The sequence below is a fragment of the Enoplosus armatus genome, chromosome 23 (assembly GCF_043641665.1).
Source record: "Enoplosus armatus isolate fEnoArm2 chromosome 23, fEnoArm2.hap1, whole genome shotgun sequence".
Lineage (NCBI taxonomy): Eukaryota > Metazoa > Chordata > Actinopteri > Centrarchiformes > Enoplosidae > Enoplosus > Enoplosus armatus.
Genome location: NC_092202.1, coordinates 15,075,822 through 15,101,125, shown reverse-complemented (window position 1 = coordinate 15,101,125; position 25,304 = coordinate 15,075,822). Strand labels below are relative to the sequence as shown.

Sequence of the window (25,304 nt, the reverse complement as noted above, 5' to 3'; positions counted from 1 at the left end):
GGGCACAACAGAATTTCAAGACCTGTGATTGGATGTTTCTATAAAGAATGCTCCTTGGGAGTCACAGCTAACCTTTCTCTTTCCCTTTTTGCTACGTACGCAGGTTTGTACCAGGTATTTTGAACTCTGTCGACCCCCTTTTGCGAGGAGCAAAAATGCAAAAGAGTTCAGACAATCACCCTGACTTTAAACAAGCCAACAAAAAATCGAAAGTTTCGGGCCCTTGCATTGTTGCTGCTAATCCCTCATTGCAACTGTCAGTCACAAAACATTGTCTTGACAGGGATTGAACAGGACATTTACTCCCGGAACCATGGATACCATGAAATAATCCTTACCACTTCACTACTGTACTGGTTTCCGGATTCGGTTCTGGTTCTTGTAAGACTTTCACTTTGTTTGTTTTTCTTCTTTACGTTACAGACACATTGCGTTAAAATGATACCTTTCGATTCCTGTTGTTTTTCCTTGTGTCATATCAACCAAATAATACCTCAAAATACCATCATAATACCTTCCAACTCTACGGGTGTCACTCACACATGCATGATACATACTGGGCCCTGAAAAGAACCGGATCTGAGTGCCATTTCAAAAGAACATTTATTTAAAATGATTCTCTCTTCGCACATGCCTGTATGACCATCCTTGAACCAAAGCCACATTCCCCTGGCAGCACCGCTCATTAATTTATGTGCTGGCTGAAGGGCAGTGTATTAGCAATAATGACTCCACCACTAAACGGAAAAAACAGGACACCAAAACTGCATGTTTTTTAGTCTTTACTGTACATGAACCTGAGTCATCCACCTGAACTGAGTCACAGTTTTTAGCTTGTTGGCACTAATTTAGCTTTTTGATAGCAGCCCTGCATGAGCCCGGCGCGTCCCAGGCACATTAAGAGCTGTGGGAAAAGTTGCTTCTCCACTCCAAAACACAGTTGCGCTGGTTCATTGCCATCCCAGGCAGAGTATTTACAAGTCTATCTTCACAAGGCATTAATCGCAGAGCAGCATTAGGCCGCAGAAGGGTTCATGAGATTCAGGTTTCACAGGTCCACACGGCAATGCAAACAATGTGAGGGACCTGGTTTGGCGCAAGCAGCTGCAACTGAGCATGTAGTGGTCTGCAGGTACAGACCACCAGCAGTAAATGTGGTAGCTATTAGGCGCTGTAGGTAATGGAATATAAAAGTAAACGAGGCCGTGGTGTCCTGACATTTTCGCTCGCAAATATAAATGATTGCAGCCAGGGGATCCACGTTTTATTCAGACTGTCCTAATATACAGGGCCATCTGTGGTTTTTCACTGTAAGTATTCATTTCTCCAAGCAGTGTTGTTGTTGTTGTCATCTCCTATAAACAGTTACAGAAAACTGACTTGTCATGCAAAATGGGTGTAAAAAAAAAAAAAGTAATTAGTTGCCAACTAAGTGACACTTTCAAATTGCTTCTTTTGTCCAACCAACGGTCCAAAACCCACAGACTCTTCTTTTACTGCCATAGACGACAAAGACAAGCAGCAAATCCTCACATTTAAGAAGCAGGAGCCAGCAAACGTCTGACGTTTTTGCTTGGAAAATGACTGAAACGATTTATCGATTATCAAAATGGTCGGCAACAATTTGTCTGTCCATCGAATAACACACATTAACAGTCTGAAAATGTACATTCTGTATCAATAGTAAAGTGACTTAAAAGGCGTAAAAAAGATCGAATGCATGCATTCTGGAGCACATATAGGGGCCAGAGGATGACCTATAGTCAGTAAGTTCCATCCTCCCCCACCTCCACCCCGTGAGAACGCAGGGAAGAGCCGACCTCCGTCCAACTTTCTGTCACCGACTCAGGCTTTGACGGAGTACCGTCCCAAAATGAAATACAGTGCTATTCATTTCTCAGAGACTTCCTGCCAAATGCGCTGCTTCCATCTCCCTCCTCACCTCATCTCGTCGTTATGATAGATTCCCCCGGCGCTTCCTTTTCAACTGAACCTCCTCGCCGTGAAGCCATTTACCGACCCGCGCGCTTCCATATGCAGGCGCTCATTCCCCACTGCACAGACGATTCATACACAAAAATCGCTTTCAAACAAACAAGAGCGAGAGAGCCGGCACACACGCGAACACACATCCCCACTCAAGGACTGTTGAAATGAAATTGCAATGAAAGCGCTATTACATTATCAATCTTTATCTAATCCATTCTGTGGGGGAAAAAAGAGGCCGATTGTAATTACCTCAAACTCAGTTTACTCTAACAAGCAGCCAGCATTCACATCATTCTTCCTTTTCTTCTTTTTTTCTTCCATTTCAGCCTTCTACTGTTGAGTACTAGCCATACAATACCAATGGCAATCAATTTCCTATCATACAAAAGACCTTTGGGGGCTCTCCATTTCAATTTCAAACAATGGAGTCCAAGAATGTGGCTTCCATTAGGATGTAGCACCGGACTGTCTGCTGTACTCCGGAGGAGGAGAAACTCGGTGCATCATTTTCTGGCCAAACACCGGCTAACAAGACATGTGAAAAGAGTCACAACCCTTTTTTTTTTACAGCTGTCGAGCACTCGTGTCTCTCTGATCACGGCTTCCGTTTCTCGCCGAGAGGGCTGGAACGAGACCCAAGTTCGGTCGACATAACTGAGCCCAAAATGCCACATGACAGGATTATCAGGCCGGAGCCAGGGCGGGCTATCTGCAAATTCAGTCTCTGCTGCCGCCATGTGCACTCCAAATGTTTCTCGAAGTTGTTCGGGGACGTGACCAGAGCAGAATTTGGAAGCAGGAAGGACCCTGGTGTGACTGAGCTCTCTGTGCAGTTGGCCGACTTCTCGGACAAGGGACATAAGAGATACCCCCCCACCCCCCCCCCCGCTCCGCTTTGCTACTTTCAGGTCCCAGAAACTCCCTCTTCATCAAAGCTGTTTACCGAAGAAGTCTCACGTTCTCCATTAGCATGCTGGATGTCAGGACCGCTTAATGTATTATCACTTTGTGTAACCTTGTCTCCTGTAAAACACATCTCTATACTAATGTGCTTAGGCAAATACGCTTAGGAGGGAATGTAATTGCTGCTGGAATTAGCTCCACTGGCAACGTGTTTTCCAATCTTGTGAGTCAGACGTTCTAAGAGGCAAGACGCCGGCGGTGTCCTGACACAAGTTGTCGTGATACATCAGCGTCCTATTTCCAAGCATCGAAACGAAACACTCTGAACTCTCCAAAAGAGCTGTGCGTATGACGCGTCAGGTGAGCATCAGATGGGTAAATTGGGCTTATAGGGTGGAGGTCGGTGTGGATGGTCGGGTTGATCGTAGAGGTAAGCATGTGTAACCAAGACCTGTCCTGGGGCAAGAATAGGGAGAGGATGTACTGTATATTTAGTCTAATTGGATATGGGGTCCCACTGCAAATGCGTCTAATAACCGATTGGATCTGAGCGGCTTCGCTGTCAGCTCTGATCATGTGATGCGGGAGCATCTCCAACCCTGTCTCCTGGAAGCCAAGCTTATGTACAGCTTATTTGCAACAGCAAATACATTTTGAAAGGACACGTGATGCCAGCCAGATTACGTTTTCTAGTGAAAAAATGAGGAAATGTTACTTAACATGTTTAGAAAGTCGCAAAAAGTTGACTTTTGCAAGAACCACCATCTTTCCCTCACCTTGACCAAGTGGTTTGTATTTAAAACAGAACCAGGAGTAATTCTTTAGTAGCCAGGAGCATTATTACAGTATCATTTTTACATGTTGATAAAAAAAAAACGCAATCCGGGCAGCATTGTGTTTCCTTCAAAATGTATTTGCTAATGCCAATTGGTTGTACGTTAAACTAGCTTGTAGGCTACAGAGTGCCCTCATGACATCACCAACACAGCTCACCCAAAAGTCTGCGTGGACAAGGACGAATGTGCAAGAGGAAACAGAGGACGGTTCTTTATAAATGTGCCTATTGTTCACGCTGACAGTGTTTTAATGTGCTGCCTGTTTGTTCACGGGCAGCCAGCACCCTCATCTCAAAGTACAAGATAGTTTAGGAGGGTGCTTATCCCAAGAAAAAGGCATCTGATTTCTGCCAGTTGTCAGGGTGAATGCAACTTTTGGTGTGTCACTCTCCATGTCTCCGGTGCTTATTTTGCGTTTTGAGTTCGCTGTTGTGTGCACAGCTCACTATTCAAACTAAAAATTTGCTTTGAAAACAAGTCATATCCCATTTGTGCTCCTTGAAATATCCCTAAATCCCAGCAGACTGACATCTCCCTGCTCATTGTCGAAGATGTCTCCGTATTCTAAAGAGAGCCTGATCAAAGGAGCTTCCTATTGGAACAGCACAGCTGTAGACTCTCCCTCCATGCCGTTCAGCAAGCCCGACCCCGCTGCGATCAAAACAACGCTCCCAATGGATCTACCCATGCTCTCTCTTACTGCCGTGGTACATCTGTTAATGTCTCTCTCCCCCTACCTTTCTCCACCCGAAACACTTCATTATATATACTGTAAATCCTTTTATCCTCTAAGCTAGCTTCAATTTCTGATTTGAACGACGGGAACATAAGCAGCACAAAAATAAATAGCCGTGATTCCTTTCAAAAGCTGAGTTTAAGACCTTGAGGCATTCTTTATACTTTTGACACGCTACATTTAGATGTCCCTAACACATCTTTCTTTTTGATCAGAGGGACATGTCGTTGGATATATTTAGCTACAAGGTAAATGCAAATAACAGCTTGTAATGTTGACTAAGTTTGAGCAAAATTATTCTATTTTTTTTCCCCCAATCAACAACGGCGATCAGAGCAGACCACATTCATTGCAAAAGACTTGATGATGAGGCGAGACAATAATGAAATTTTGAATTTTTTGGGGGTTTTTTTGCGAGTACTTTTAGGACTTTTGTAAATGTTGGCCGAGACGTTGAGCATGAACATTCATATGCCATATGGAAACAAATTTTTCTTCCGCTAAAACAGACCATGATGGCATTATGGTGGGAAAGACCAGATGGATTGACGGTGTCAACAACAACTGTGATGTCTCCCTCCTGTTTGGCAGCTTCACCAGGTTTGTGAAACGGCATGTGAAACTGGCTTGTTTGTCAAATCACCAGACTGTTCAGAGGAAATAATATGGTTGACACTTGAGGGAATCTGGAAGTGCTTCTCATGTGAGGGCCTCTGTAAAACTGTTTAAGAAAAAGAAAACCAGTCTACACACTGGATTAGATTGGCCACTTTTACTGGGGGGGGGGGGGGGGGGGGGGGGGGCAGTGGCACTAACAACCCTGATTAGAGCATAGCTGATGCATATCATTAGAGAACTCACTGCAAAAGAATGCAAATGATAGGGGACAGAACTGCCACACTTCATTTCTTTAATTCCACCAAAATCCCTGAGGTACTCCATGACCACGATTAAGACACTTACGGGTTTGGATGCTAACTATTCTAGCCCCACATGTGTATGCTAATGGAGTGTAGCCTGAGATCCACAGGTAGGTCTTTGTAGGAGGTTCCCATGTCCAGGCTAAAAAAAACAGAGGGCCTTTGCAATTAGGGCCCCTTGACTCTGGAACGACCTGAACGACCAGGAGATCAGGCAAGCTAGCTCTTTATCTTCTTTAAGGGGCCTTTCGCATCAGGGACAAGGATCAGAGTACACTTGACCCCAAAGTCCAGTTTGTTTGACTAGTGTGAACACTGTGTACCGTACCCAGGCACGGATCAGTGAAAAGAGTGCTCGTGGTACTCTTTTCTACACTGGAGCGACAACATGGAGTGTGGATCAAGTGTAGAACAGCACTTTCTTGAATCATGTCTGTTCTGTCCTTTTATTGTTTTTTTATCTAATTTGTTGAATTGCATTCAGGGCTACAACTATCGATTAACGTTCATAAAACGGTCTACAAAACGCCCATCACATTGGTGACGTCATTAATTGTCTTGCGTTGTCTAAAACCCCGAAATATTCTATTCATTTTCTTGATTCATCGACGACTGATCGCTGCATCTTCTTTATTTCTATTGTATTCAGCTGTGGTATATGCATTTCTTGGTTTTATATCTTTTGCAAAATGTAATGTAATGCAATGAACTTATATGTATACGTGTACCTGGACCTTTATAGAGGAGATTGCAAGAAAAGAAGCAATCTAGTTTGCAGTAACGCTGACTGGACGACCCACAAATGACATTATATATTACGATCTAGACAGGCATTCTCACAAATGTTCTCACAAACAGATGCACACAAGGACACAAGCCAATTGATAAGATCCTGTCTTAGGGAGGACCGGGGAGATTCTATTGCAACTACCATCATTCCTGGAGAATTAAATTAGAGCTGAATGAAACTATTCATCAGGTTGTTTGAGTTCCCCCTCAGGAGCCCTCTGGATCCAATTTTGAGAATCGCTGATCTCTTTTACAGCATCTCTTCTGAGAATCAGACCCACAAACCCAACCTCCAGCAAGATGTCAACGAGCGCCAGGGATTTACAAGATATGATCTCAGTGTTTAAAAAAACATTAGAGGGGGGATCTGTGGATACTGCACAGGCGGCGGCGGCGGGAGTTGCACGCTCGCAAGAAAGCAGCTGTGTTTTCCTAAACTCATGACCAGACCAGGGTGATAAGAATGAACTCACAACATTCTTATGCACTGCTGGGAGATGTGCACAAGGTCTCATTGTTGGTTGATTTGACAAACAACTGGTGACAAATGTTTGGTACTGGATGACAGTGAAAACAATGTAAAAACAAACGTCATTTCTGAAATGCGTCTGCTGCTGTCAGATTTACTGATGAGCACTGTGCAGATGGACGACTCCGTCCGAGGGCCACGGCCTGCATTCATTTTCCCAGAAAAGGGTATTGATCCAGCATATGGCCATACACAAAAGAGACAATGTTTTGGTTCCACAGTAAGACATCTTGACAACTGGACAGATACTTGTGGTCTCCGGAGGATGGATTCCTAATGATTTTGAGGATCCCCTCGACCTTTCATCTAATTCCACCATTAGGCGAATATTTGTCCTTGAAGGCAGAAATCAGATCAAACATCCACAAATTGAATCAGTATTGAATGAAGAATGCGTGTCGCGTCGTCCGAGCAGAAACGCTGAGAAGCGACGGAAGTAGCTGTGCGAAGAATGAAAAAAAGAGCACTTGAGAGAACAGTTCAAAACCACTTTCTCACCTCCGCCCACCTCGCCGAAACATTACAAAAATTGTCGTACCCAACCCCCACCCGATTCTGCCGTAGTTAGTGGGTGTCTTGACCGGAAACAGGCCCTGCGCCGAAACAACGCCAAAGGGCCACGTTGGTTGGGGGTGTGTTGCTTCAGGTACCAGTGAGACGCTGGATATTCATTGTCCCAAAGGCACGAATCCCAGTATTTTCCATAGATCCTGCCGTTAGTACAGCCGTCAGAGCAAGACCTCCACAGAAACGTCAATATCTACAGATTATCATACAATTATTTATGCAATTAATTATTAACCTTTATCTATCTAATGAACCCGCTGCCTTTCCTCTCGGGTCATCCTCAGGGGCAGGGGTTTTTTTTTTTCAGCTTGTCAGGCTGTAAGACTAGCAAAATAGTCAGTATGTTGTTGGTTCCAGTGAAGGGTGTAATAAAAAAAATTGCAGCCTGTAAGGGCTGCTGGCAGAGCTCTAGACTTGAGCTGAAAAGTAAATCGCCAGTTTTATTATAACTCAGTCATCGGTGCATCTGGCCACTGGTGTCATGTGTGTGCCTCCAGATGGAGGTTTAGCGGGGCTGGTTTGCCAATTTATTGCTCAACAATAGTCATATGGGGAAGGAACCAGATGTACACTGGGGATGAGCAGTTCCGGCATTGCTTAACATCTCACTGTCAATCAGGCAGGAAGACAAACAGAGTGTGAGCACAGCTGTGTCTCCAGCAGCTGGCGAAGGCAAGCACTGAGGGGTCAGATCCATTTATATGGATTTAATGCAGTGTGTCCACGCAATACAAACTGAAGACTTAGAGAGACTCGCGGACTTGTGAATTTGTATTGTAGGCTACTGCAATCTCAGTGATTGTCCAACCGGACTGAGGGAAAGTAACAAGACACATGGCAGCGGTGAATAGCTGGCGTGACAATCTGTGGAATCTTCAGTTTGTTCTAGTTTGCATCTTTCATGCCAGGCAGCTCGCTGCGACGCGCGTCTGTATTTTGATCAGCTGTCAATCAAACAGTGTAGGCAGCGCTGTGATGTCTTTTTGCCTTTGATCTCCGGTTTGAGTTTGTTTTGGTTGTTTGGCACACTTTGCTCGTCTGTTCTTCCCCTAAATAGACCTTTCTGATGGCGGACATTTTCATTTGTCAAACAGGGACGCAACTGGTAGCATTAATAGTGTCTGCATTACATTTGGGTGCGCCAGCGTCAGTGGTGCTGGCCACATCACTGGCGAATGTATCAAGGCGGGACCTCAAAAGCGGCGAACGGAAGCGCACCTACTCACTCAGAATCTACATAATCTTGCAAATTTGGGATTATCTAGCTTTTAATTGAAGACACGGTTTCACTCATGACAAAAGAGACCTGGTCTGGTTTGGTCTTTACTAGTCTGACTCACCGGATCTAGGCCGCTGGGGTAAGTCCGGCAACTGGAATACTTGCCATTCCCCTCCCCTGTCGCTACCTGAAACAACAACCTCTGAGCTAGCAGCCTGCACGCTGCAAACGGCAAGTTTTGACAAAGAAAGCCAGAGCGTCTATCACTGAAAACAGCTGGAAACAGGGTTATGAAAGCCTCCCCCTTCTATACTTACCACCCCAGGTCATTACTATGACTAATAATGTACTTTAAAGTCAAGATGTCTAGTTCAATAATGTAGAAAACATGACACACACTTTCCAGCATGCATTTGAAAGTGAAAGTGAATATTTAATAAACCAACCACTCTGATTTACCTTTTATTTTAGGGCCGCGGCTGCACAAGCATGCATAATAGGATGTTAATACAATCTCGACATTTCCTCAAGCAATATCGGATACTTTCATATGGCGTGAATGGATCCACAATAATCAATTATCCGCTGTGTTATTCAGCCAAAAAGCGATCAGGTTGCGGCTTGCCGGCGGGCCTTTTAAAATTCCTCCTCTATCCGTCGCTGTCAAAGATTTCCTCAAAATGTTAAGCTACTGGAAAAAAGTCTAAACAATAGCACACTCCTCCTGACGTGAGCAGTAAATGAATTTACATTTGTATATCACAATCTGGTGCTTTGAAGTGCTTTATTTCCCCCCCGAGAAACGCAATCCCCCCTGAATTGCCAGTGCTCTCCCCCCCACCTACACAGTCTACATTATTGCGCTGCGACGTTTCAAATTAAGACTGACAGCTCGGATTTGAGTGCAGAAAATGACGGTTTCAGTTTTGTTTGGTCTTTAGAATGCCAAGGTTGGGACGGTGTCTGGATTTAGGAGTGTGGGGGGGGGGGAGCAAACGCACATTTTCACACACATGCCACCGTTTGTCGCACTCCTGACACTGCTGCCTGACCTTGGATGATACAAAGAGAGAGACGAGGAGGGGGGGGGGGGTAGAAAGTGATGAAAGCTCACTGTTGACACTTCCACGCCTCTGCTTTTGTCCTCACCTCCCTTTACACTCCCCACGAACACCCCACTGTCCTCACAAGGGGGGGGGGGGGGGGGGGCATTTTATCTCTTTAGATGCGTTTGTAATATTATTTTAAATCCAATGCACGCCCTGAACCAAGTGAACCAATGTGAATCATGCCACATTATGGAGTTCCTAATCCAATGCTAATACGCTACATTGCCATAAGTATATGGACACCGATGTTGGGGGGGTGTAAGTTCTTCCGTGCCAAGCCGGGAAAACGGTTTCTTTTACGGAGCGGGCCAAACAAACTGGAAGAACACTGTTCTGTCTAAAAATATTATTGTGTGCCGTGGCATTAAGGTTTCACTGCACCGCTGGAACTACGTGGCCCCCGACCAAACCATGAAAAAGAGAGCCAGACCACTTCCTTTCGGCCTCACAGCGGATGTGTTCAAGTGGAGCCATGAGGAGTGTACAGACACAACACAAAGTGAAACTGAGGCGTGTAGGGGCTGAGCTAACAATTATCTTAGTAGCCGATTTTTTGGGGGGATTTTTTCCTCATCCGAATCGAGGGTCTAAGGACAGAGGGCGTCGTATGCTGTGCAGACCATAAAGCCCCCTGAGGCAAATTTCTGATTTGTGATAAATAAAATTGGCCGGACTTGATGTCAATAGCTTCATAGGGACCGTTGCTGCTAAATCTTAAATGTCATTTTTCACCACCAAGGAATTGAATCTCCATCGTGTTGTGTTGGAGCCAAATATCTCCAAAGCTGGACTAATAAAACCAAAGCTTTTTGTATGAGCTAGGTACCACAAGGAGGTAAGGGAGAAAATGTGTGTTGCAACAGTGTATGAAAGACACAAAAGCAAAAAAGGAGATGTGAGAAACAGCTGGAGCTACGCACCGCCTCGCGCAGAAGCAACTTAAAATCAAGTCGTAGCCGCCATTAGGGGCACTGAGGTCGTCTCCTCTCTGTGTTTGGGTAAAAACTAGCAACACGGAGGAGTTTACGTTCTACAGTTCAAAGCGTATTCTTTACGGCTGAGGCCAGTATTTTTCATCCTGATCCACGACCATGATAGTATTCCTAACAACCCTTGGCTACAGCCCTGGTCCCGCCGTGATTTCTAAAAGCTCTTGCAGAGGGGCTTGGACCCCCATGAAAGAATACGCTGTGGAGGAAATGCTCAAATTTCAGCACAATCGGAAAACCTAACCCGCGGTGGGCTTGGCAGGAAATACAAATAGCAGCTTATTGCTGACTTTGCTCGATAGACATACAAAGGGAGTGAGAGGAAGAGCGGCCGCGGCCACAGTGAGCAGACCGTCAGCGGCGGCACTTGATTTTTGATCATGTTGAAGAGCAACTGTCACCGTTTTCTTTTTTCGCCTGAATGCAGAGTTTGATGGTGGAATGGTGAAAAAGAAGAAAAGACTATCTTTAGAGCAGAAGGCAGAGATCGCCATTTCATTTGTGCTATTTTAAAATCGACCAAAGGCGTTTGGTTTGAGGTTTTTAAGCTTTTGATAAGAGCTAATGATTCTGCCTTTTTTTTTTCTGTGCGTAAACCCCCCCCCAATCGCTGCTTTCACCTCACTCAACATCTCCAGTCAGTGGCTCAGTGACAGGCCAGATCCAAAGGGCCAGGAGCTGTGGGATAGCGGTCCAAGAATTACAGCAGCATCTTAAATGCACTTGTGACCCTTCAGCTTGGCACTACTGTGACTCTGTGACACTAGTTTACATAATACCACAGCTGAGGAAGTGGGGGGGGGGGGGGGGGGGGGGGGGGGGGCAAAGGTTTAACTTCTGCTTATTTTGTAGAGCAGTATTGCATGCACGCCAAGAGCAAACTTATGTTATTCCTGTTATATTAGATACTTTGCAGAAAAGACAAGCCGTGTTCAGACCATTGCCCACTCATTCATTTCAATGAGACCACTGTGTTGGTGAACGGGAGTGCTAGCAAAAAAAAAGGTTGGGAAACCCAGTGGGACCTTATCTGGCAAGTGCACATTCCTGCTCCATTACTTTGTAGTGTGAATGGTGCAGTTCGACTGTGTTTTTTCATTGCAATGGAGCTAAATCCATGTAATGTAATCATTAGCTTGCTAGCTGTCCTGCTAACACACCAACTATTTTAAAGACTAGTCATAGTGATAAACTGCTCTTAATGGCTTTTACTCGCGAAGCTTTTATTGCACATTTTATTTGCCGAATGGCGTCACGACAGTAGAGGGCTCGGTCGCCTGTTGAGAATGAATGTCTTGAGATGCATTTCACCTTACATGAAGCCAAACTCAATTGTGGGCACTGCAATGAAGTGTGGCCAAAAACATGAAAATATTCAAACTGCATTTCTTTCGCCTGTAGGAATGAATATATTTTAAAATCTCCACAGACACAGAAAGAGCACACACAGTGTCAAACAAACGCTTCCTGGAACAAATATCAAACATGCATAAATGCACGCACAAAATCTCCCAAAACCTCTGCTATCTGGTGTGACTTGGCTCTTCAAGTGGCCTTGGGTCCTCTTGAATGCGCCTTTAGTCTGAACACTTCTAAAAAATCCATCCGGCTTGATCTGGCAGTTCAGAGGGCCTTGAAACCTCCCTTGCAAAATGTTTCAAGGGGTGAAATGCGAGGCCACGCGGTTCTCTGAGGAAGCTGAATGAAACATCTATTAATAATAGGGGCTCAGTTCTTTTTTTACGAAACCGTCCCCAGAAGAAGAAGAAAAAAAAAAAACCCCGTGGTCAGGCAGTCCAGAGCCTTTCTGGACTGCCTGAGTTTGAGTGTTTTTGCACACATTCAGTTTTTTAGTGTGTCTGGACACAGGCCAGAGAAATACAATAAAAATAATGATAATTGATCGGTGATCGCATTACAGCCATGAACTGATCAATGCTAACCCAGAGGCCCTAATGGACGCCTTTAGTTTTAATTGATCAAGGAAAGCATTTCTTTCTTAGATTTTAAAATCAGGTGAATACTAGTGGGTATCATCAGTGTGACTGTGTGATGTGCATGCAAAAGATCCTCTGCATGAAGGCTATTGTGGACAACAACAACCCCCCCACCACCACCACCACCACCCCTCCACGCGGCGTCTGGATCCACGTGCGCACTCCCTAATCTCGCCAGGGTGAATGTCATCGCCATCGCCAGCTCGCTCGCAAGGTGAGAGATAATCTAATCACTAGGGAGACAGAAAGTAGATATGGGGGTTAGGTGGGAAGATGCCGCAGAGCTCTGGGGAGATTAAAAAAAAAAGAAAAGGAGGCGGAGGAGGCCACGGCGAGTCTTTGAACTACCCCCAACAAATAACTGAAGGACATAGGACAGAGTATAAAGCCACAACAACAAACGGTGACAGATGAAACCTGCGACACTGAGCAGCTTCTTCTGAGTATGGATCCCTAACAGATGTCCACTTAATGACTCTGTCACACATTTTTTGATGATTTCCTCTCTGGACAATGCAATTAGTAAGATTAACCCAGAACCAGACGCAGGGTTCGTTCCCCCCCACGTAGCCGTATCTGCAAAGTATCCTTGAGGGATGACACTTGCAGGCTGGATACGCTCCAAAGGCCGCGCTGTTGCACGTGAATGAAAAGTGTGGTAAGCGGACACGGATGGATGACAAATTCATATGCCATGCAGGCCCTCGCGGCTATGTGGATGCGGCCAAAACACGGCAGCGCGATCCAATCACGTGGCGGCTTCGAGGCGTCGCAGTTGAGCGGCGCAATCTTGGTGACCTTTGACCTACAAGCCGAAGGAGAAAAAAACAACAACTACTACCTCGGTTTGCATCCACAGTGCAGGGCCCAGAGCATGCTTTAAGAAGGCCCGAAGTTTGAAACTCAGAAATGTGTCACCAACCACCTTTAATCCTCGCTTTCTCACTGCTCTCTGATTCGGCTGACAGCTCCTGTGCCGATGCTAACCCTCTTCATTTCCTCTAACGATGACACCGGCCAGCGGAGCAATCAATATCCACACGTTAGCATGCCGGTTTGGCGGCAGGACTCTGGTATGCAGATGAGCGCACGGGTCTGGATCGCTCTATTTCTCAGCAGGGCTCCACTTTCTCATTACCGCACGCATTAAGATGCACAAGAGGCAGTTGGACGCCTCCGGTGATCGCCGTCAATTACGCGGTGCCCGCCGGGGGGAGGTGGGCAGAGGGAGGGGGGGAGGTGGGCAGAGGGAGGGGGGGAGGGGGGGCTGTCAACGGATCGTCGACAGGAAGATGAGGACGAACTGACAAAGGCCTGGCGTGCTGCTGGATACTTAGACGCTTTCAGGGTGCGCGCTTCAACCCAGAGCTCCAGTTATTTCACTGTCCTTCCTGTGTCGGGCCAGCAATTGTGAAATCAAATTAAATTGAAAAAAACAAACAAAAGTAAAGACTTTATTAGTATTCAGTATTCTTTATTTTGACAAACGCTGGGTAACAAACCTCGTTACCAAAACATGTGTATATAGTATCGGAAACTGTTGAATATGGAGAGATGGCATCAGATGTAATCTTCTTTACATTATTCTTTGATCAGATATTTCCTGATTGAAATCATTAATCGATGGCCCTTTTATTCGTTATTATTTGGGCATTTTATCCCTTTATTAGGTAGCGATAGTGGGGAGATGACAGGAAACCTCTAAACCACAGGGGAGCCCCCTTCTTTTTTAGGGTTAGGGTTTTTTTTTTTTACCCATTTTCAAATATTTATTTCATTAAGGCAAAGTTCTTGGACGCCTTGTCTTAAAGCTACAGCAGGCGGTATTATTGAAGGACCTGGTCTGTTTTTTTAAAAAGACTAAATACAAAAGGGGGCGGGTGCACACACTTTTTTTTTAAAGGAGCCCTTCAACTAGATATTGTTAGTGGCATGCAATGGTCAAAATGATTTATTTCAACCGAAATTATAATGCAATAATATTGCCTACTGTAGCTTTAAGACAACATTTAACATTCGGTAAATGTAAAAAAGGAAAATCAAGTGTCCCACATCCTTTCACCAACCACCCTGTCCCCCAGCTAATATGTTTTAGACTGCGTAGAATGTTTAACGTAAGCTAGCAACTACCTATACCATACCAATATTAGCTTACTGCAGCTATATCTGTAAGACATTTCATTTAGAAGCTGTCATCATTCTGTGATTTGTCCGGTAGAGACACCGACAGGTGTCCTTTGAGGACACTTTTTACAAACTAAGCCTTCTATTGTACTACTGTTAATCTTTTCTTTTTTGGGGAATATGCTGCGCTAAGTTAAAACTGTCTGTTCTTTTGATGAACTCCTTTCCTCCTCATCATTTTTCTAAAGGGCACAGAGTCTTTAATGTGCTTGTCCTCCCACCTGCATGTGTATGTACGGTACAGTGTGTGTGGTGTGTGTGGTGTGTGTGTGTGTGTGCACTCGCTGCGGCATGTGGACCAGTGAGGAGGATGACGCTGTCCGTGGGCTGAAAATGAGGGCAGTAAAAAAAAACAACCTCCATATCAATAATCACACCACAGAGTCAAGCCCCCCCCCCCACCCCCCGAGGATACAAGTACCAAACCACAAGAACAGACGTCCTTCATTCATCCATAAAACGAGACCGTGACAAAGCTGCGCCATCGAGGTCCCGCCCATACACGCACCAGTCAATCCCAGCTGTCAATCACGACGTTTAACCCTGTTTTTATAGCATCAAATAACTAATCAAAACCAAACTTATCAGCTAAATGAACACTTCAGCGTGATAAGAACTACCTAAAATGATTAGTTTGGCCCATGTCTCATCCGCTAACATGGAGGGGGCGGGGCTTATGACCTATACTGCAGCCAGCCACCAGGGGGGCGGTCGAGACGTTTCGGCCTCACTTTCAGGGAGCTGTCACGTCGTCCATCTTTACATACAGTCTATGGGCTCTGGCAATATGAAAAATGACTGTTGCTGGCCGTGCAGACTATTGGGGCCACAAGCAGACTTTGCACTTTAACTCTTGCTACCAGCCAGATATGTCAGTCCAATCGTAAGGCAGTGAAATCAATGGCCAAAGGCAAGGGCGTCGCAGCTCTTACTTGCTTTTGACGTGGCGGGGGTCAGTGTCGGCGAAAGGGAAATGCCAGAAAAAAGGGTTGATGAGATATCTGACCTGTGTCGCGGTCTCGGCCTCCCTCTTGGTTCGGCCTTGGGAAAGCCACTGCACGGTCACCGTCCCCGTCCCCCACAGCCCTGGAGGACACAAAGCAGGCGGGAGATTAACAGGATGTAGGACATCGGACACTGTGACATTACATTGTGAGGCTGGGGTCAACGCAGGTTGGAGACTGGTGAGAGGTTAGAAAGAGAGAGAGCAGTGAGATCAACACAGAGTGTGTTACAAGGTGCGCTGTGAACACTGCTCAGCTGTAAAAAGGCTGTCATGTCATGCCATGTAAACACGGCATTACATGGCAGAGCTTTGGATAGTCTCCCCTCCGACCCCTCTAGCGAGGAACTCCGCTAACATGGGAAGAAATGACTTTCATTATTTCCATAACATTAGGCTTATTAAGCAGTGGTGTAGCATCATGCAGCAAATGTGCGCGGAACAAACTTTTTAACTGAGGCCTTGCAGATCTAATGTGAGTGAAGATTCGGTAACGCCTCGGATTCGTTCAGAAGCAGATTTCGGTGGACCGCCGAGGTGAAATAAGTGAAAGTTTACGTGACGTTACTGGCAAACCGCCGCCAGCGCTTTGCATTGTGGGACACAGCAGCTGAATCAGTGCGACATCCGGGTGTTTTTTGACGTACTGCATTTTTTGCTTTTGCTTGCATGCTACATGCTACGTTTTGTATAGTAGGCTAGGTTTTGATGTATGCGCGAGTCCTCCACATATGGACACTCCTTTATACATTTGGCCCCCGCTGACAGAGTCCCTGTTCTCAGCTCAGGCGCAGCGCGCGCAGAAAACCATACAAATTCAAGTCAAATGTTCGGCTCATCACCAACAATCTATCTCCATAAAAGCTAATGACAACAAATATGCCACAATCATAGGAAAGCTATTATTTCCACAGCCTCTGTTTCAGCGTTTGTCTCGCCGGCTTGATCTGAATCAGCGCACCAGTGCAGTTCTGTGAAATAATGGCTCCCATTTCCACCGAGCAAGTATCTCAACAGGACGACCAGATTAGCTCGGATGAATCATGAGCCCACTTCAAATTGACACACACACACAAAAAAAAGAAAAAACACTTCTCAGGACGCCGGATTTCAAAGAGAGTGATTCATACACATCAGTTTTAGCAGAATAGCAATGAAGAGACCAGACCGAGGGGGGGGGGGGGGTGAACTTTCCGTTTCAGCTCTGAGGAACATTTAGCTGATGATGTAACATCGGTTTCCTCTGAAGTTGTTTGGTTTTGGTGAAACTTTTACAGGCATCATTGATGTTTCTGTTGTTATTAACTTCAGAACCCAAAGGTTTGATATAAAATGCAGTGCCAGACAGTTTTCTTTTTCTTTTCTTTTAGTTGTTATCCTTGTATATATATTGTACCGAATCGGGTTCCACGTGGGTAAAATACTGTAATTTATTAAGCTCAGAATCAAAACCTTTTGATATCTCCTCACTCTTCCTTTGAAGCAGCAATGCGCAAAACATTTTGGTGGTAATTTAGCTAAAAAGCACAGCAAATAGCTGTCATTCTTTGAGTTGTACTTCTTCAATATTAGCTTGGTTACAACTAAGGATGTCCAATATACAATATTTGCATTTACTTAGACATTGATTAAGTACGTATCATAGCTCTCCATGTCTTGTTTGGTTATAAAGCAGCTGTATAAATACTGGGAAAGTATCAAAAAGCTCAGTACACGGAGAAACGAAACACAGCCCGTATTTTAAAACCTGCCTTTAAAACGAGCCGTCAGGACCTCCCCTAAGGCTGTGATGTCACAACCATAGAGCCACCGCCCTGGGGCAACCTCAGTGTCAACCCATTTTTCCACATTCACACACACTCTAATAATTCACTTGGATATGCAGCAAGAGCGCTCACGCCGCGGAGAAGGAGAGTGGCGCTGCAACACCGCCGGCAGAGGAGGAACTTTACCTTAGCCGAAGTGATCCATTCAAATATGCTGGGGTACTTAGGATCGCCTCAGGGCACACTCTCTATTTACAAGGTTCTGTTTGGGGAAAAAAAGTGGAAAGCTTAGCCTAAATATGTTCAACGGGGGCCACTGGATTCTAGACTAAATAAAGGCTGAAGAACCCCAATTATATTGGCATTACAACCGTTTCTTCTATTGTCGATGCATGCCAAGGTCACATATCGTTGGGGGCGGTGAGTGATAAAAGACTTTTAGCAAAGCTCTACTGCTGGCAAACAAACTGACACAGCCACACTCTGCATGCACAGGGTGTATTCTGCTTACAAAGTGTGACTAAATGCCGCTTTATGCACATTGACTCGGTATTGGTGGACTATGTCCACATCAGGCACAATGAAGTGGCCCTGAGAGTCAACGGTGCCAAATCCGAGAAACCACAACCCAACTCCCCACCGAGCGAGACCGCTCTTGTAGCCCGGTTAGCTCAAAAAAGGGTAAGTGGCTAAGAGCCCGCTGAGAAAGTCCATCGCTCTGCTTTGACAATAGTGCCCAGCAAGGGGGGCACCTCACTCGTCGCCACAGGCCTCTGCCATGTTCTTGTCACAAGAAAAGTGGGGGGGGGGGGGGCAACCCAAGGAGAATTTGACTTTTGAAATCAAACGCAGATCGTGTCTTCAGGTTCGGGGGGGGGGGGGGGGGGGTTAATGCTTTACCCGCCAAGCAAAGGTCACCATTAATCGCTGATAACACTGAAAGGAATCCATAAAATGTCGGCAGCATTTGGCCTGGAATCGCTACAGGCTGGGGAGGGGTGCGGTGGGGGGGGTGGGGCATTTCTGTGACATTTGAGGATTTCAGAAAAGGGGCACGCAAAATAATGAGCTGAGCGAGAATGGAATGGGAAAAGAAGTGGGTGTCTGTGGTTGCTTCTTCAGATGTATGATCCTGTTTTCTCCATCTCTTTTGTTTTGGTTTGGCTGTGCTCAATTTGTATTTCCACACACACACACACACACACACACACACACACACATCAGGAGGCAACCACGCTGATGACCCACGACAATAGCACAGAGCAGGGCTGGTGCCAGTCCTCGACCACGCAGGCGTCTAGACAGATGCGAGGCTAACTATGCTCTCCGTGGCTTTTTAACAGCTTCTTCGGTGTACAGATAGATGGCCTCTCCGGCGATGGAAGTCCTCCGTTTGTGTCACTGCGGCGACGCCGGCTGCTGTCCAGGCCGAGCTCAGCAAGTCCTCCTACTGCCTCACGATATTATCTTTCCACTGGCAGAGGCTTTCACCACGAAGCAGCCACAGAAGGTGCTGACTTAGTCACAGAGATTAGCCGCCGCCGCCTGCCAACTGCTCATGCAATAAAAACTCCTCTACACGTAGATCTGGATATTTGTTCCTGGGCTTCTTTCTCTCCCCCCTGATGTTGTTATTAACGTCGCCCCCCTTTCATATTCCCCTTTTCATTTTGTTGTAGAGTTATCATTCATGATTGTATGTGACCCGGAGCACATCTCTAGAATTCTAGCCCGTATCTTTAAGTGTATTTCAGCATTTAGAGTTGAGTTCTGATGGCCAGTTCGGGTCCACATTGATGTTTTGAACTCTTAATCTCTCTAATGCGTCTAGTTTCAAATCTAGACCTGAAACCATTAATCAGATCAGTTGATCGAAAGTTTTATATCACTGTAAACTGAACTGATCTGTGGGTTTTTGGGTCGTCTTGGACTCCGGGAATCCAAATCAACTCTTGATTTTTCTGTTCTGTTCTGGAGCACCTTTGCTTGAATCTCTGACTGAAGTGTTGGCGGCCCATTTGCATTGTGGGTAATGTGGGCGGCAGGTTTTGTCAAGGATAAAGAAGAACCCAAAAAAAGCAGATATCTCTGGTTCTGCAGCCATTTTGCAGCACTTTACAGATGCAGACGCGTATTACAATTGAATGGAACTTCAACATTTATTAAAATGTACTTGAGCCCCCACCCCCACCCCCCACCCCCCACCTCTGCATGTAGCTCAGAGGACGAGGACGCCCACTCGCTCCACTCGAGTTTATATGGAAAACGATGGCGACTGCAGCATTCGCTTTGAGCTTGTAAAAGTGCTCGAATGGCCCGAGACACGGTATTGATCTGGGACTAGAAAATAAGGGAGCTTTGTTTTCCGATATAGTGGTCTACGCTAGTCCCAAGGCACAACTTTGCTTTTCACCAGTAGCGAAAGAATACAGTGCACGTTACCTGATAATGTAAACCCCCATTCCAAGCTAAGAGCGCGCAGCTTCCGGCGTATTTTCCAAGAACATTTCCCACCTCGCTTGGCCTCCAGAGTGTTGGGGTTGTGGCCCAGAAAACATGAACATCTGCATTCAATATTCATTTTACTGCCAAAAATCAACACATGACACATTGGTCTGGAGCCTCTGTCGTTATGGCATCCTCTCTGCAGAAAACATTAAGGCCCGCTAATAGCTTCGGCAGAGGCATTAGAGGGCTGGAGGGTGATGAGGCTCCTCCATCAACCCCCCCCCCCCCGAATGATCGACTGCGGCTCCGCAAGGCTTTGGGGGGGGCGCTTAATAAACACCAAGCAGATGTGTGATACCGCCTCCAAGTCAACAAATCACCGCTGATCTTTGCGCGTCACCTCTGGCTTCCGCGGAGTCCTTTTCAATTACAAAATCACTTTGTGTGAATGTGTGTGCGAGGGTACGCCGATCTTCTCCATTCTACGGGGGGGGGGGGTAAGAGCGACAGTGGATGGGCGGACAGACGGACCGGATGGAAGAGGATGAGAGGGGTCGCTCCTCTAACCAAGATCCTAAACCTCATTCCGCAGTTTAGCAGAGAGCTCATTGGATACACCGTCTTATCCGCCCGCTCAAACGCCAACCTTGGGGCATCCGTTCCCAGCCAGAGGACAGCGATAGAGCTCTCTATGGTAAATGATCTCTTAAATGCTTTCTTTCATGTCTTGTTCCTCACCCTCCTCTCCGCCTTGTCTCCTATTACAGCTCCGTTAGCGGCTGCTAGATAGAGGCCACGGGGTCGAGTGTCACAGCGCCCCCCGACCTCAGAAGGCAGAAGCGACGCGCCGGACAAAGTTCGAGAGGGGCAGTTCAGCGTGTCGTTGCTTCGACGACAGCTTATTTTTGTCGGGGTTGGGGATTTTAAATCATATGATTGTACACAGTTTTGAACTGTCTCTTTCAGCAAATGGCAATGTGACATGACGTCAAGCACCTATGCTATTTGAACTGTTGTATACACCGCTCTCTCATGTTCACAGCGCCTAATGTTTACATGTTGTAATGCGCGACTTCCACCAATTTCTAGTAGGTAACCAGGGGGTGTTTCGTTACTCGTGCTCAGGGAATTAGTCTGCCTACACCAAAGCTCCACCCACAAAAAACAGAACAAAGGGGTCTATAACATGTTTGAACTCATTTGTTACCGTATAAAAACAACAACACGGACATCGTCTGCACAGGCTGTTGGGCAAAATGCTTCCGTAACACACTGTCGAAAATCATGGAGGAACGAACAAACAAGCTCACTCACTGACGAGCATATGGACCTACCTGAGGTCTATTTTCGTCTCACAAATAGTCCGACTGACATGAGTACATACTGTGCATGCAGTAGTTTGTAATAATACATGCATACAGTGATCGTACAGTGCAACACTTTTCAATAAGTGCTACCTAAAGTTCAGAATCAGAAATACTTTATTGATGCCCGGAGGGAAATTACAATAAATACATATATATATATATATATATATATATATATGTGTATGTATATATTGATTGCACTGGTGAAATATAAATAGAGAATATAGAATAAATAATGAGGTAGTGGTAGCTGACAGAGGTGAAATAAGTCCAGAATCAGTGATTCTCAGAGGGAGGAGTTGAACAGTTAGATTTCCTGTGGCGCTCCGTTGTATATTTGGGAGGAATGAGTCTCTCCCGCTGAAGGTGCTCTGGTGTCCGACCGGTTCGCCATGGAGAGGATGTGAAACATTGTCCAAGATGACCCTCGGCTTGGACAGCGTCCTCCTCTCTGACACCACCGTCAGAGAGTCCAGCTCCGCCCCCCAACAACGCCGCTGGCCTTGCGGATCAGTTTGTTGAGTCTGTTGGGGTCCGCCACCCTCAGCCTGCTGCCCCAGCATGCAACAGCATAGAGGATAGCACTGGCCACCACAGACTCATAAAAAAATAGTTCAAGCTGCCTCTCGAAAAGGCACCGCCGGTCACACAGTTCACAATGAAACAGGCAGTCAGCGCGAAGCCTCAGACAATCCAGCATATTAAATCACGTCCGATCCCTTGCTTGCTTCGAATGTGACGCCGACACGCTTCGACAAAGCCAACAAAGGTTAACCGGATTCCAGCTGACGCCTATGCATCATGAGCCGCTGGCGTTTCAGCGCAACAAACAGCATGGCAACAATGCCGGGTCAATATTTGTCACTCTTGAGTTTCTGTTAGTGTTGCACTTCTTCTTTTTTTTTTAAAAGCCACAGTGGCTGTCACTAATTCTGAATATTCACTTCCACAAACGTGAAGCACTCCACCAACTTTACATGTCAAAGTGAATTTGCTCGTCACTCGGAGCTCTACTCAGCCTGTGAAGAAAGTTGCAGAATGTTTTCTGTGGCTCCGGAGAAACTTTGTCGACTCAGACGCAACAGTCCCTGTTGGTGTCAATCAACAGGGGCTTGGAGACGACAAAAAAAAAAAAAAAGCCCACGTTGAAAAACCGGGAGAAAGACGTGGACGCTTATCAGGCAGAAAATGTCTCAAAGGCCCGGGTGTGCAAGAAGCCGACCAGTTTGTTCGCTATGTCAGCCGAGCACACCTGAAGGCAAAAGCACGGGGCGAAAAAAGCCCGCCATCATAGAGGCACGAGATGCGAGATGCACGGACGCCAACCACTGCGGGAAACTGGCCCCCTTGTCAGGTTGTCAGTTCCGGATAGTGACAAAAAATTGTCTGTGAGCACCCGCCCCCTTTTTGTATTTTTTTTTTGTCTTTTAAAAGAAACTGGACCGGGTCTGAATCGAACAACCAATCGTGGGTTAGCTAGCGCGTAACTGGCCAATCGCATCGACTCTGCGCCAACAAGGGCGTTCTACAGGAGGTTCCACCAAAATTATAATTCAATAATATTCCCTACTGTAGCTGTAAGACTATGTTGCCCAGGCCACAACAAAAATAAATAAATAAATAAGGTTTGGGCTTGTAAAGCATTCACCTGTAGCACTAGACTTGAAATAAAATAATATAAGTAGCCCTAAACGAAATGACCATAAATAGCATGAATACGTTTGGGATGGAGACATCGTATGCCGGGTCCCTGAGGAAAATAGTTTCCCATCGCTGATTTGTGCTGACTGAACGGACCTGGAGCGGCGCTGACTGTTAACTGCAACTGTCTCGTTTTAGGAGGCATGAAATGGGCTGAGAGAGCAGCTGCTCCAACAGGCCCCCCCCCCCCCCCCGCCTCTCTCACGCTGAAAGTCAACTGGCAATATCCGCAGCGAAGTTTCAGCACACGGCACAGAGACATACGTTCTAGCCGCGCAGACAGGTTGGGTTTTATTTGCCGAGGTAATTTAGATGTGTATCTCTGAGATTTCTGCCTCCACCACAATCCAGTGGTGATGAATGGAATTTCATTTGTGGCACTGAATGATGGTGTTTGGGTGTCATTTACGGGGGGGGGGGGGGGGGGGGGCACTGCGTCTGTCCTCTGTGGTCCGTGTCGGAGTTTGACACACACTTATACACACTATTTACAACCACGAAAAGCAAAGCAGGCTAAGAAACCAAACTAAATGCCCTTCCTATCGATCTCCTCCGCCCCAGTGTCGCCAGGTTGGTTCAAAAACGCAATTAATTAGCCAGAAAATAACATCAATATTTTGTCAACCAACCCAAGCTAATTTATACTGACATAAAACCATCCTACGGCCCCAACCTGGCAACATTCCAGATCCACTTATTTCATTCTCAACCAATCAGGGCACACCGGGGCTTTTCTTTTGTTAGTCATCGCACGCTTCTGTTATATTGTATGATTTATGTGAGAGTAACAAGTTAAATGTACACACACACACACACACACACACACACGATTTTCATTTTCATTAAAATATGTGTTTCACAATTGGAATTGCAGGAGGGGCGGCACCACAACGCCCCTTAATGGACCACACGCCGCCGCTCGCGGGAACATGGACGTCTGCACAAAATTTCATGGCAGTCTATTGAATAGCTGTTGGGGACATTTCACTCGGCCACGCTGCAGTCACCGAGAGCCACTCTGCTGTATGCGAGTTAACTGTAAGCGCTTTGGGAAGCGTGAAGGTTGAAAAAGCGCTATGTTAGAGAGAGGTCATTTACCATGCAGGTGTGGTCTAATCAGTATCAGCCCATATTGTTCAAGTGCTACCATTTACACCACAGTCAGTGTACATTCAGTATATTCTCGCACTTTCAAAAGTCACAATCTGTCCTTGTTTTGCGCTCTCTCTCTCTCTCGCTCTCTCTCTCTTTGCTCAGTCACTCCGATGCATCGTCCTTCTCCGTGCCTCATCCACACACCTCTCATCACTCATCTTTTATATATATATATTTCCCTCTGCAGACCCGTGAGGGACTCATCAAGAAGAGAAAGCCAGAGGAATTTGGCGCTCACGCCCGGCTCTCGCCCCGGCAAGCTATCACTGCAGGGGGTGGTGGGGGGGAGGGGGGGGGAGGTGACAGGCGTGGTCTATATCTGACAGCTACCCCAGTGGGCTGAAAGATAGAGAGGGAAGATGCGGAAGAGGGGTGGGTCGGGGGCAGGGGGAACAATCCGCGGCAAATACTTTATCTTCTTGAGAAATGACCGTGTGGATTCACTCTGTAAAGAGAGTGGAGAGGGCTCTCCGGGGAGACAAAAACTGGGGAGAGATAAAGTGGGTAATTTCAATGGAGAGCTGCAATCAGCTGCTCTGCGTTATTAGATTCAAACCCACCTCTGTTTGGCCTGTTGCCGTCTCCCCCTGTGCTGCCGCTGACAACAGACGCCGCCTGTAATGACAGCCCTGGCCTGCTTGCGCGGCTGCCGCTTTACTGCTTCACATCATGCATGCTCAGTCCTACTCAAGCGCCGAATCCCTTCTTCTTCTTCTTCTTCTTTCCCCTGGGGTTAATGCCCAGTGTGGAACTACAGAGAACTGAGATGGCACAGCGTACGCTTTCCCTGCCATCCAGCGCCAGATTGAATGTGAATGGATAATGTGGTTTTTTTTTGTTTTTGCTTTTTTTTTTTTTGCTTTAACCCACTTTGGGGACTTTTTGTGAAACTGGGGATGGTGGTGGAAAGTTTGGCGGGGGGGGGGGGGGGGGGGCAGAGACAGGGAGGGGAGGGGTGTATTGTGAACGTGAATGCATTCACAACTCCTGCAGCACGGACATCAAGCGCAAAAAGTTGGCGGGGTACACCGTCGCAGCCGCTTCCTTTCCACCGGGCATTGAGGACACGCACTTCTAACGCAGCCAACAGCCTCATT

At 46.3% G+C, this 25,304-nt stretch overlaps 1 protein-coding gene across 1 annotated transcript in view; it reads right to left on the bottom strand.

Annotated features, from left to right (window-relative positions):
* The window catches only part of adam19a (ADAM metallopeptidase domain 19a), a 134,414-nt gene that overhangs the window by 96,479 nt on the left and 12,631 nt on the right, over positions 1-25,304 (bottom strand). The window contains exon 2 of the mRNA XM_070929697.1: positions 15,774-15,853. Within this exon, the coding sequence (XP_070785798.1) occupies positions 15,774-15,853 (80 nt within the window). The remainder of the gene's footprint in view (positions 1-15,773; positions 15,854-25,304) is intronic.